Source organism: Engraulis encrasicolus, chromosome 4, assembly GCF_034702125.1.
Source record: "Engraulis encrasicolus isolate BLACKSEA-1 chromosome 4, IST_EnEncr_1.0, whole genome shotgun sequence".
Lineage (NCBI taxonomy): Eukaryota > Metazoa > Chordata > Actinopteri > Clupeiformes > Engraulidae > Engraulis > Engraulis encrasicolus.
The window spans coordinates 30,969,646-30,983,142 of NC_085860.1; the positions used below are offsets into that span (position 1 = coordinate 30,969,646).

Here is a 13,497-nt window from a genome sequence, read left to right on the forward strand (position 1 = left end):
GTGTGTGTGTGTGTGTGTGTGTGTGTGTGTGTGTGTGTGTGTGACTGTGTCTGTTTTATTTCTATCACAACATTAGTGTCCAACCACAATCCACAACCACATAAGGTGATGATCCGAGGGAGAGGGACAGCTCCTAGGGCAGTCTTGGCAACCAATGGCCTAATGATTGGTCCTTCAGCTCAAGATGTGTTTATTCTGCACGCCATGAGCACAAACAACATTGCTCAGACACTCTGCTGCTCTTCCCTGGTCCCATTACTTTTCAGTGTTCAGTCTCACGTCTGCAGTGGAAGTTTGACTCACTGCCTTTTATTCTTTACTTGCAAGTCAGGAAAGTACCTTAAACTCCCCTCACAGTCTCCGGATGATTGCACGGGAAATGCGATTGTTTGTACTGTAAACACAATTCATACACTGTAGTGTAAAGCATTGCAAGCCAGTGACATGTAAAAAGGTAAGTTACCTTGCTAGCATTGTTTGTAAGTCAACTCAACGCTTACCTCAACTCGAGGCTTTGTAAAGTTGAGTTGACTTAAAAACTTAAGGCAGCAGGGCAACTTACTTTCTTGCATGTAACTGGCTGCAATGTTTTACAGTGTATACAGTACATATTTTCTATGCCGGATTACACATGCACCCACAGTCAGATGGTTGCACGTGGGGGCTTGGAGTGGTAGGAGAAAGGCCTATGATGGACACTGTAAGGTTGGGGTGGTTGTTGGTACTCAGAAATGGCCTCTGAAGGTCATCCTGAAAAACATTTATCAGTCACTTCACTAACTGACACCATTATCTTTGTCATGATTTAGTCATACTGTTTTGTTTATTTTACATGTTTGATCATTCTTCAAGACAACAGTCAAACCGTTATCCTACCCTGCCATGGAATAAAGAAACTTTTTTTTTAATGTGTGTGGACTGGACTCCTTACTTTAAAATTACAGTCAGCCTTTGTCCTGTACCTTTTCTTGGGATGTGCACAATCTTCACCTTCAACTGATCATATTTGACAACCATGTCAAAATAAAATACATGTTAGTTTTGTTTTTGGTCAATGTATCTTTATTGACCTTTTTTCAAGTGTATACCAAACAATCAACATGAAATACATGTTAGTTTATGTAGGCGTTCTTCAGAACAGTGCATTATACGGTGGATACCCAGGATCACAGCTCCACCTACTGGTTAAACATCAGTACCGCAGCCTTTTACCCTCTCATCAACCCCCCTTGATTACTGCTGCTTACCTCCATCCCGCTGTGTCTCCTCCTCCAGGCGTCTACATCCTGATTGCTGTGGGAGTCCTGATGATGTTCGTCGGCTTTCTGGGTTGCTACGGAGCCATCCAAGAGTCCCAGTGTCTTCTTGGAACAGTGAGTTGTACATAAGATCCATTATTTCTTTGTTGGAAATTCACTACATAGTGCACACCAACAATGAGTAGGCCTACACCCCTTTTGAAAAAGTAAACGCACGTTATTTTCAAAATCTACACATCTGCATATTTTCCAAATCTGCAAAGTTTTAACAGAAATGTATGATTAAAAATAGAGGTAACTTAAATTACATATTCTTTCCATTTTTGTGAAGTTATGGTGGTGCAAAAGTGAGTACACAATTACATTAAAATACCATACAGATTATCATGATCTGCTTCAGTAGTCACAGTATATGTTGACATGCATGGGTTTTTTTGGTGCAATTCAGTGTCATTCCCCATGTTGACGGCATTCATGCAGGCCCAAACAGTGTCAGTCCCACTAGCTTTCTGTGTAGCCTACTACCATACTGAATTAGTTACCACCACACATGCTTGACACTGTTTAAAGCAAACACATCTAGTAGCCACAGTCTTCCAAATCTGTTACTTTATGTCAGGGGTAGTTGTTTACGGCCCTTGAATCCGGCCCCTTATATATGTAATGTTATGGAATATGACATGTAAAGGAATCTTAGAAATTACATTTGCAATACAAATAAACTATATTTCAGGGGATGGGGTCTGTTTTAAAGGTGGCTACCTTCAATATAGGCTTAAAGTGCAGGGGGAATTCCTGGTTTGTGTTCATAGCATGTCCCTTGGAGGACTTTTACGGCCCTTGGTGGGAAGTGGCCCCTCGAATGAAAAAGGTTCCCCACCCCTGCTTAATGCCATATATTTGTGGTTTTCTCTTTGTGTCCTTTTAGTTCTTCACCTGCCTGGTGATCCTGTTCGCCTGTGAGGTTGCTGCTGGAATCTGGGGCTTCATGAACCGGGAGACGGTAATGACGAAACACATACGCGCACGCACACACACTCTCACACATACATACACACACACTCTCTCTCTCACACACACACACACACACACACACACACACACACACACACACACACACACACACACGCACGCACGCACACACAGAGACCTTACCTTGCTTTGGTATCAGAAATGTAGCCTACATATCTTCACTCTATGTACACACACACACACACACACACACACACACACACACACACACACACACACACACACACACACACACACACACACATAGGCTACAGCAAAAGTGAATGTGTATGCGTATGCGTATGCGTATGCGTATGCGTATGCGTATGCGTATGCGTAAGTATGTGTAGTATGAATATGGAGATACACACCCTTCACTTTCCTTTTTGAACTTTGGCCCAATTGTCTGCATGGCTGAGTAACTGACGGAATGTGTATAGTGGGTAGTAGTGGACTAACTGGATTGGCCGGCCCATCTCTCCTCTCCATCTATTCTCTCCTCTCCTCTCAGATCTCCAAGGAGCTCATCAACTTTTATGACTCGGCGTACGTCAAAGGGGTGGACCCCGTGGACTCGCCTACCAAGCAGGCTGCCGTCAAGGTGCTGCAGCTCTTCCATAGCACTGTGAGTAAAAAAACGCACACGCACGCACGCACGCACACACGCACACACACACACACACACGCACACACACACACAACCCCCCCAACCTCCCCCCCCACACACACACACACGCACACACACGTGCATCACGCAATTACAGACACACGGAGTAGACTACAAATATACACACATCACAAACATACAGGGTACAGACATACTGTACATATAGACTACACATACACACTCTTCGCACACATATAGACTACACGTACACACACTTACAGACATATGGAGCACACACACACCACACACACACACTCACACATGTCAAAACCACACACACACATTATCACATTATCCTATCTTTCTGCGTCTCTCCTTGACCCTTTGTGTTTTGATCTAGTTTTGATATTCTATTCTGTTCTGTTCTGTTCTGTTCTGTTCTGTTCTACTCTACTCTGTTCTACTCTACTCTACTCTACTCTACTCTACTCTACTCTATTCTATTCTATTCTACTCTACTCTACTCTATTCTATTCTATTCTTTTCCATCCTCTGTACTGACTTCTGACTTCTGTTTTGCTGTCCTGTGTAGCTGACCTGCTGTGGTAAGGGGGATGATGCCAACCTGTTTGACGCAGCTGTCCTCTGCCCTGGCGCCCCTCCAGTAGACCCCCTCGTCTCCACAGTAAGTACTGTACCCAAGTACTGTAGGCCAAGCTGAGGCGTCATCACTTGTGCATTAATAATGTCCATTGGCTTTGTAAGACGAGAGCAAGTGCTAACATTCTCATGCCAGCGACAATTTCTTTAAACGAACTTCCATTCAATTTAATTGTTGTACATTTATTCTCACAAATGCTGGACTTTAAAATCACCCCAGTGAAGTGCATTTCTGTCCAGTCCAGTTTTCATGTGTGTGCGTGTATTTTTGTTCTCTCTTCAGAGCTGCCACTTGAAGCTAAAGGACCTGTTTACTGAGAAGCAGTATGTGATTGGCCTGGCTGCTATGGTCATCGCTGTCATCATGGTGAGATACAGTATACCACCACACGAGGGTGCTATAAGCAAACATTGCTCTCTTTCCTTCTACACAGTATTTTATTACATGCTGTAATAAGTCATGGTAACACTGTGCCTTGAAAGCAAAGGTGAATGTGTTTTTAATGGACTGGATAATTGTACAATTTGGAATTTCATAATCATTCACTTAATGTGCAATGTGTGTGTGTGTGTGTGTGTGTGTGTGTGTGTGTGTGTGTGTGTGTGTGTGTGTGTGTGTGTGTGTGTGTGTGTGTGTGTGTGTGTGTGTGTGTGTGTGTGTGTGTGTGTGTGATTTGCCCTTACAGATCTTTGAGATGATCTTCACCATGGTGCTGTGCTGTGCTGTCCGTAACGCAGCACCTGCTTACTAGAGCAAGCCCAGCCGCACAGCGCAGCGCAACATTTAAAACTGCCAACAGCACACACAACCTCCAGCATTTCCAGCCAATGGCAGAACATTTATCCCCCCCTTTCTGAAAAGCCTCAAGTCAAGTCATGGGTAGCATGGGGACATGCACTCTAGATCACACAAGGAAGACATCCCACTACTCAACGAGGCTCCAGAGGACACACTGACGCCTTATCGTAGGTTACTCAGCGTATGAGTCAGTCAGGTCATTTTATGATCCTCACACCCTCGAATCACGATAATGCACCTGTAGAAACCACTATCGAGATTCCCACTCACCCTTCCTCTGTTTGTCTGTCTCTGTCTCTGTCTCTGTCTCTTTCTCTCTTTCTCTTTCTCTCTCTCTCTCTCTCTCTCTCTCTCTCTCTCTCTCTCTCTCTCTCTCTCTCTCTCTCTCTCTCTCTCTCTCTTTCTCTCTCTCTCAGACACAAAATACACATGAACACACACACACACACGCACACACACACACACACACACACACACACACACACACACACACCTGTCGAAACCTCTGTTAAAGACACACTCTCTCCAGCCCCTGCTCTGCAGCTTCTCTACTCTCTGTGCCTGCCTGTAGTGTTCATGCCTGCTCCTCCTGCTGGGTTATGGGACTGTGGTGTCTTTAACTGCTTTACGACAGGGAGATAACTGGCCTCTCTGCCATAGGCCATTTTTATTATTGTTCTGCGTAATAATTATTGATATTTTCAAAGTCAAGAGTAGCTTCTCAAAAAGGTGAACAAAGCAGTTGTAGTAGATTAAGTTTATAAATCCATGAAGAATTATCATGTTCTAATTATTTGTTACTTGTTAACTGTTTCTTTTAGCTTCTTTTTTGAGTCTTTCTATAATTACTTGTCATTAAAATAACTTGTCATTCACACATCATTCCCACTATTAAGTATTCCCAAAACTCAACTCCTACCTGCGGTTGAATTTTAATGACTTTAAAAAAAAAAAAATCTGCTCACTTAAAGTATTTTTGTTCTTTCTATTTGTATTTCTTTAACAGTGACAATAAAATATCTGTTTTTACCAGTCTGTTGTGTTGTGTGTAGGCTTGTCAGAAACATCAGTGCTAGGTTCTCAGCCACACCTTGCCAGTGATGTCAGTGCGTATTGTATGGGGATTGCGGTTGCTGAGGTATTACATCAAAAACAGCTGTTGACGAAAGTCGGATTTCTGTGTTTCCATGCGGTGATTCAGCACGGCTGGATTGGGAAGGAGCCGATACTTGAGAAGAGGTGGGATGGCGTTACCCCTGATATAAAAAAAACTGTTTAAACCATCTTTCACTACCTTTCACGGTTGGTCTCTCCCACCATTCAGGTGTGCTGTCATCAACTGTCAGAGAAATGATATCTTCCACCACCACCCTGATTTGTCCTTACAACTTGGCTACTGGTATTCCAAGAACATGGTTAAGAGCTAAACCTAGATAGGGAGCGTACCTAAGTTCTCCGGGTCCTATGTTCCCCGGTCTTTGTATGGGACCGGGGAACATAGAAACATTTTTCTAAAAGAGGGTTCTATATTCCCCGCATTGTATGTTTCAAATTGTTATCAAATTGTGCCCTTCCCAAAACCATCCCTAAACCTAACCTGTCAGTAATGCAATGTTTCTGAGTTGTAAATTTGTGCGCTGACCAAAACTATCCCGAAACCTAACCTGTCAGAGGTGCAACAACAACCTGCGCTTTGCCATGCGACAGCATTCAACTTGGAAGCAGCGGAGAACATAGAACCCTTTTTTGAAAAAAGGGTCCCAAGTGCCCCAGTTGCGGGGAACATAGGATCCGGGGAACATAGGGATGACCCCCTGGCTAAGTTAGCCTGCTAATAGATAGCCCACAGGTGTCATATAGTTAACAAAATGAGGCCTCCAGGCTCATGGATTAGAAGATTTACCACCACCTCAAGGTTTACTGAACCTGGTATAGTACTGAACTAGGTTCTTGGAATTACTCCCCTGTAGGGATCAGGGGTGCATTTCTGGAAAGCATAGTTTCTCACTATGTTAGCTACTTTGTTGGTTGCAATACAATTTCCCATTGGCAACTACCGAAGTTGCTAACTGCTAACAACTACGCTTTCCAGAAATGCACCCCAGGCCTGTTCATCTACACTAAATAGGGCAATCATAGAGTGCCCACCTCCACTAAGCCAGATCATCACCAAAACTGAATCAGCACGAGGTTCATTGAGGTCCATACGTTAAAATTTAATTGATTAATTTATTATTTTTTAGGGGTTTTTTAGCCTTTATTTTTGATAAGACAGTGGAGGACAGACAGGAATAGAGTGGGGAGAGAGACAAGGATCGGCAAATGACCCGGGCCGGAATAAACTAGGGTCGCCGGCGTAGTAATCCAGTGCCCTACTGTGCCATGGCAGGGCAGTCAAAATTTAATTTTAACAAAATATGTACATGCCTTGGTGAGTTACTTTTCAAACAAATAAATAAGTAAGTAAATAAGTAAGTAAACATACACACAAACACTGGCAGAAAAAATTCTTGGCAGAGGCAGGCAACACTGTTATCATACAGCAATACAGTGATTCACTTGTTGCCACACGTCTACCCTTTTCAGGTGCCACTTGGGGCCGACTCACCGTGCCCAAAGGAGTGACCTTATGTGTCAGAAGCGAACGTTCCCCACACATGTCATATCTGGCAACAGAATAAGTGAAGTGAGGCAAGCAGGTTATGGAGCCAGTGGGTACATCACAAGTTGAACATTCTTCAGATCCTGACTTGGCATAAATTGCCTTGTTTTGTCAACAGTCAATTGTCCAGACCTGTTCAAACGATTCTCGAGAAGAAATGATCCCTCCTCAGGGTGTTTGATTTCATTTTGATCTGTCTTACAGTAAGTTATAAGAAACCCTCAAACTTGCTAAAAGATTTGACATCCATGTACTGTAAGGTGCCAATGGGTGCATCACAAGTTGAAAATCCTTCAGATCCTGAGTTTGTATGAGTCGCTGTGTTTTATCAACAGTCAATTGTCCAAACCTGTTCAAACGATTCTCAAGAAGCTTATAAATTATCCCACCTCAGGTTCTTTGATTTCATTTTGAGCTGTCTTACAGTAAGATGTGAGAAACCCTCAAGATTACTGAAAGATTTGACATGCATGTAGGCAAGGCTAAACACAAATCCAACAGGAAGAGATGCTAGTGATAGTTCCACACTGTCACCTATGTGCCGTTTTGTGTTTTTTTATGTGCATTGTTACATTAGCCTTATCTTTCACCAGTGCCACTCCCTGGGATGCCGATGTCAACACACACACACACACACACACCCACACCCACACTCACACGCACGCATGCACGCACGCACGCACGCACGCACGCACGCCTGTCAGCTCATATCTTACCGTAACAGACTGAAGTTCATCAACTTTCACAGCCTTGTAAATCACTTTCAACAAAAGCGATTGGGAAACAGTCTGAAGCCTGAGTGAGATACTGGTAGGTAGGTGTGTGACTCACCCTGGCATGATGAGTGATGGCACTGATCAGGGCTGGACTGGCCATCTGGCATAGCGGGCATTTCCCGGTGGGCCCCGCACCCTCATGGGCTCCTATTTTCAGAAATGTTAAAAAAAGATTTTTTTTTTGCATTCCTGAAAATAGGGGCCCACAAGCGTGCGGGGCCCACCGGTGACTCAGTTCTATGCCGCTAATTAGGAGAGGCCCCCAAAAGTGCCCAGGCCCTATTTTTCCCCCAGGTCAGCCCTGGCACTGTTGCTGTACCTCCCGATTCACCATCACAACGCAGTATAACATTCCTCAGGCAGAATCTCATGCCCATCTCCCTGATTTGATATGAGGGCGTTGTCACTTGTCAGATATTTTGGGCCCCATGACAGATTTTGGATTCAGTTTTGCAACACTATATTATTATTATTATTATCTCCCCTGCCCTGTCAGTCAGGCTACTGCAAGCATGGGTCTGTCCAACTCAACTTGTAAATTCTCTTCTCTGAGAGAGGTCCTAACCTTTGTCCACTTCCCAGAGGGTGGGTCTGGCTTGCGTTCATGAGATGCCTCTGTATGCTACTGGTTGAAGCTACAATCAGGGCCGCTGACAGCTTTGGCTAGGCCCAGGACAAAGTCATCTGAAAGGGACCCCCACCCAATACATACAATGGAATGATAACCCAATTCTGGGCCTCCTCTGTCCCTGGGCCAGGGACAACTGTCCCATTTCCCCCCCCCGGGAAGATTCTGACAAGCATGTACGGTAGCCAACGCACAATGCACAACCACAACTTTAGTGATGGTCCCTCCTTCACAAACCAATTTAGATATGTGTTTTACCCTCAGTCATTTATACATAATGGCCTACCTGTATGTATATAGGCCACATGCTCGTTTCTAAAACCAAGCAAGCAGAAAAATGAACTCCTGTGTTTAGCGAGCTGATATTTCACTATGACATTTCTGTTACTATTTCTGTCTCATTCATAACACATAGGCCTGTGTATATATTTAAAAGAACATCAGATGACAGACAACTTGCATGTAAATGTATCTAAAATCAGCTGAATGAAGCTGGTATTTCCATTTTTCATTGGCACGAACACAGAACATGACGAGTCATGACAATAAAAGTAGTTTTGAAGTTAATCATTTAGAAATAACCGAAAGTCTCCACCCTGGAAAATGTAAAGGTGGGCGGGATTATGTTGCGCAATGAAAATCCTCATATGTGACTAGCCACAAAAAAAACAGGCTGCAAATATAGGTCAGAGGGTATAGGCTACTGTATTTATTTAGCCTGACAGGTCAGACCATTCATTTTGAATTGCTTCCCTGGGTAGGGTTTAGTCGTCCACCAGACGGCCGGCCAATAAGTGAACGCACTTGGGTGCATAATAACATGCGTCACGAACGTCAAATGTCAGCGATTGGTCACCACTCATTTCAAACCAGAGATGAACTCACTCCTCCCACCAAGCACTCCAGGGCATTGGGGTTTCAGACCAAAATTTGAATGAAATAATTAATGTGGTCTGGTAAAGTTTGGCTCTGAAATACATGTGGCCTGTCTTCTTGTCACTAGTCACATACAATATGCATCATACTATAAGATGGACCACTTAACCCATTTTAGCCTGGAAGGACATATACGCTGCATTCAGGTTCTTGAGATTTGAGGTATTTTATTTCAAAAGTGCATTTTAGTGCTGAATGAACACATTGTAATGCAAAATGAGGGTCCTAGCATTTAAATGCAATGCTTATTTCATGTTTTCGGAGGCTGAGATATTTAGGTTTTAATAGGCAGAGGGCACCTTTTCCCAAAAAGGGCTTAGGCGAAAATGGGTTAAAGAGGAATCTATATCAGCAATATAGACTGTTGAGGAGTGATAAAAGCTTTGTCCTATGGCCTGGGTGGGGCAAGCCTGTGCTCTTGGTCTTATAACATTTCATCATGAGGAATCGTACAGTTGTCACGGAGAAAACACCATACTGGCGTAACATTGGAGAGAAATGAATGAAAACTGTGTCCAATGTTTATTGAGATCCCTGTCTCAAATGGCCAAACAAACACTCATCACATACTGCTCTCTTGAATTTCTTCTCTCCCATAGTAACCGATTCAGTGCCCTTCGACACTGAAGTTGACTAAAATTGACTAATAAAGTAAATTGACTAATATAGCCTAATTGTGCAAGATATCATTCCAGAATCCATGATTGCACAATGGCCTTTGGCCAATTTTATTTCAAAGTGTCTGTTAGATGACTAATGTCTGAGGCATTGTGTAACCTCCAAAAATTACAAATACAAATGATAAATAACCACCATTTGATTCAAACAGAAACTGTCTCTGTCTCACAATTTGAAACGTCCTCGCCTTTACCTAATGCCCTTACCACCTATAGGCCTGTAAATTAAGTCTATACAACTGTAATATTCTTAACAAACCACTTTCTTGAAGTCCTTGCTGCTGATCCTGGCAATCTGTTAAAATACGTTACTGCTCTTCCAAATGTACTATAGGCTAATTGCGCAAGATGTAATTGCCAAATTACAGATGTCATTTTTGCTCCTTGCGTGTGAAAGTGCCTGTGTGGTGACTAATGCCTGAAGCACTGGTGTGGAGAGGGCTGGGAGGGCAGAGCCATGCGAAGGGAGGATGGGGTGGGGTGGGGTGAGGTGGTGCAGAGGGCGTCAACAGTGGCAGAACGGGCCACACCTAAGATACTCTGGCTGAGGCAGACGAAATCAAGAATCAAGAGCTCTAATACTAAGAGAAAGAGACATGGAAAGACAACAAATAATAGCACAACAAGATTACAGTGTAAGGACAAGTCAAATACTTTCGGAAAGTGAAATGGAAAGTGTTTACTATGGTGTCTCTATTTGAAACGCCTTCTCAAAGTAAACGTTTACACTATGCCCTTTTGTTCACATTGTCTCCGTGAGATGACTAACACCAAAGACAGGGGTGATAAGGCACAGTGCTCTAATACACCCATAGTCTATGAATACACCTGACCAGTGTCGCTGACAGCTTTTGCCGGGTCCAGGACAAAGTCATTTGAAAGGGCCCCAAAACCAATAAATACAAGGTAATGAGGACCCAATTTTGGGCCCCCTCTCCCCGAGGGCCTGGGACAATTGACCCCTTTACCCCCCCTGCCGGCTTCCCTGCACCTGACGGGCACCATTTCTGATGGGGCCACCCGGGTTCAAATCTGGACTGGTTCATTTCAAAATCCATACTCATCTTTGACTCCCAATGCATCTCTTGTGACTGTCCCATCATAATAAAGGAAAAAGCCTGTCCCACCCATTCCCCAACAAAAAAGTCTAATACCAAAGACACTTGTGGGGGATGACAGTAATACCATGAGTATTGTGTTGAGGTGGAGCAAAGGCAAAAGGCAAAAGGCAGTGGCAGGGTGGGTCACACTTCAAACATTCTGACTGAGGCAGAGAAAGTCAAAGAGAAATCCAATAGATTATTGCAATAATAGCTATTAAGCATCAATTTCACCATGCCCTTTTGTACATGTTGTGCCTGTGAGATGACTAACACCCAAGACAGTACACAGGTGTGATGTGGGATGGCAGTGCCATGGCATGAGTGCAGTGGTGGCAGGGTAGGGTGGGGTGGGGCATGGGGCGTCAGCAGTGGCAGGGGCAGGGCGGGTCACACCTGGGGGTGGAATTCTCCACTGGGTGCCAGGAGGACGGGAACGACGCGAGCCGTGGGCAAACCGGCTCTCCTCATGTCACTGCAGTGGTGTCAAACAGGTGGCGTGTCAATATGAGCCACCCGTCAAGCTGAGCTGCACATCGAAATATGCTGTGTAGGTGTGAATTCAACACTTACAGAGTGAACTTAGCATATTTTGGAGTGTATTTGGTCGCAGGGTACTCTCTAATACGTTAAGACACAGTGTTATCGGGGCGCTGTGGCACAATGCGCTAAGCCCCCCACATGCCCATGGGAATCCGGTTCGAGTCCGACTCTCCCACTCACTTCCTGTCCGCGTCTCATACTGTTCTGTCAATAGAGGTAAAAAAGCCACTGAAAAATACATTTGTTATCATTAATATTATAGTGTTATAATTTTGCTGTTTCCAGAATGGCAATGACCAAGTCGCAGTGCATTACTGAAGGTCCTGTGTTATGTCATAGAACTGTAGAATTAACATTGCATATTTTAAAGCTGTACCAAGCCATAATAACAATAAATAGATAAATAAATAAATAACAATAAATAATAACATACCACAGTGGTGCCCAAAGGGGTATAGGAGTGGGCTTGGGTTTGAGCTATGTTAACAGCCAATAGGTAGTGCCTCGCCAAAAAGCAGCCCATCCTGACAATAACAAATTCTTATGTGTGCATTAAAGCCGACAGGGGGGGACAAAGGGGACAGTTGTCCCGGGCCCAGGGACAGAGGGGCCCCAGAATTGGGTTGTCATTACATTTAATGTATTGGAAAGGGTGGCCCTTTCATATGATTTTGTCCTGGGCCCAGCTAAAGCTGTCAGCGGCCCTGTGTGTGTGATTATGAGCGACTGCGTTAGGCAGAGGCAATGCAGCGTGTGGATTTCAGACAGACGTGATGGGCTGTGTTACAGCATGCAGCACCATGAGGATACACACCGACACACCTGTGTGACACATTTTCTCTCTGACACATCGCTTCAAGTACCTGAGGGGTAGGAGAGACTTAGAAAGGAAGAGTTACGAGACAGTGGATCTCGTACACACACACACACACACACACACACACACACACACACACACACACACACACACACACACACACACACACACACACACACACACACACACACACACACCATCATCAACAACAACAAAAGGCATGGGACATCTACAATGAAAATGATTCTTAAGTTTAGGATTTTGGATCAGAAATTTGGCTGCAGTAGCAGGAAAACTACTGTATATGCTGTCATTAAATACCAGGCAGTCCTTAGTCCTGTAATTAAACCCAAATCCATGGTGAAAAAAGGATATGGTGCAAACTTATGCATCACAATAAGCTACTATGTAAACTTTGCTTGTTTGTCACACCCTTTTAGGAAGTCTTTTGTCATCACACCCTAAACCACACGCCCTTTGCATGCACATAAACATACAAACAGCCCTAGCACTTCGAAAAAAGGCAGAATAAGCCACACACCTGTTCCGCAACCTGGATCATCCCAGAGGCAACTCACATCACCTCATTCGCTCTGTACAGTTTCAATGTAGTGATTTATTGACAGAGACAGAGCAATGTTGATGATGAAGGAGATTATGGCATTTCATGTTGGGACTAAACATCAGTATTTTTTGATTCTCCATACAGTGAACGTTCTTACATCGTTGTATAAATCTGTACCAAAGGTCCACAAAGAAACCATATAGCTCCCACTAAGTAAGGTGTTTCCAGCCCTTAAGACTCTTCCTTACCCCAGGCATACGGGACTATGAGAGAGAGAGAGAGAGAGAGAGAGAGAGAGAGAGAGAGAGAGAGAGAGAGAGAGAGAGAGAGAGAGAGAGAGAGATTTGAGATTTTTAAAAGTTCTTTATTTACAATAAGGTTGTTATACAATCACTCCATGCAATACATGCATTAATCAACACATGGATTAATATACAGGAGATGGCTGCAGTGCAGA

General features: G+C 43.9%; 1 protein-coding gene across 1 annotated transcript in view; it reads left to right on the top strand.

Annotated features, from left to right (window-relative positions):
• The window catches only part of LOC134446820 (CD81 antigen-like), a 22,682-nt gene extending 18,028 nt beyond the window's left edge, over positions 1-4,654 (top strand). Inside the window, exons 3-8 of the mRNA XM_063196112.1 lie at positions 1,276-1,373; positions 2,188-2,262; positions 2,782-2,895; positions 3,470-3,562; positions 3,821-3,904; positions 4,224-4,654. Of these exons, the coding sequence (XP_063052182.1) occupies positions 1,276-1,373; positions 2,188-2,262; positions 2,782-2,895; positions 3,470-3,562; positions 3,821-3,904; positions 4,224-4,289 (530 nt within the window). The 3' untranslated portion in view covers positions 4,290-4,654. The remainder of the gene's footprint in view (positions 1-1,275; positions 1,374-2,187; positions 2,263-2,781; positions 2,896-3,469; positions 3,563-3,820; positions 3,905-4,223) is intronic.
• Positions 4,655-13,497: the final 8,843 nt, after the last annotated feature.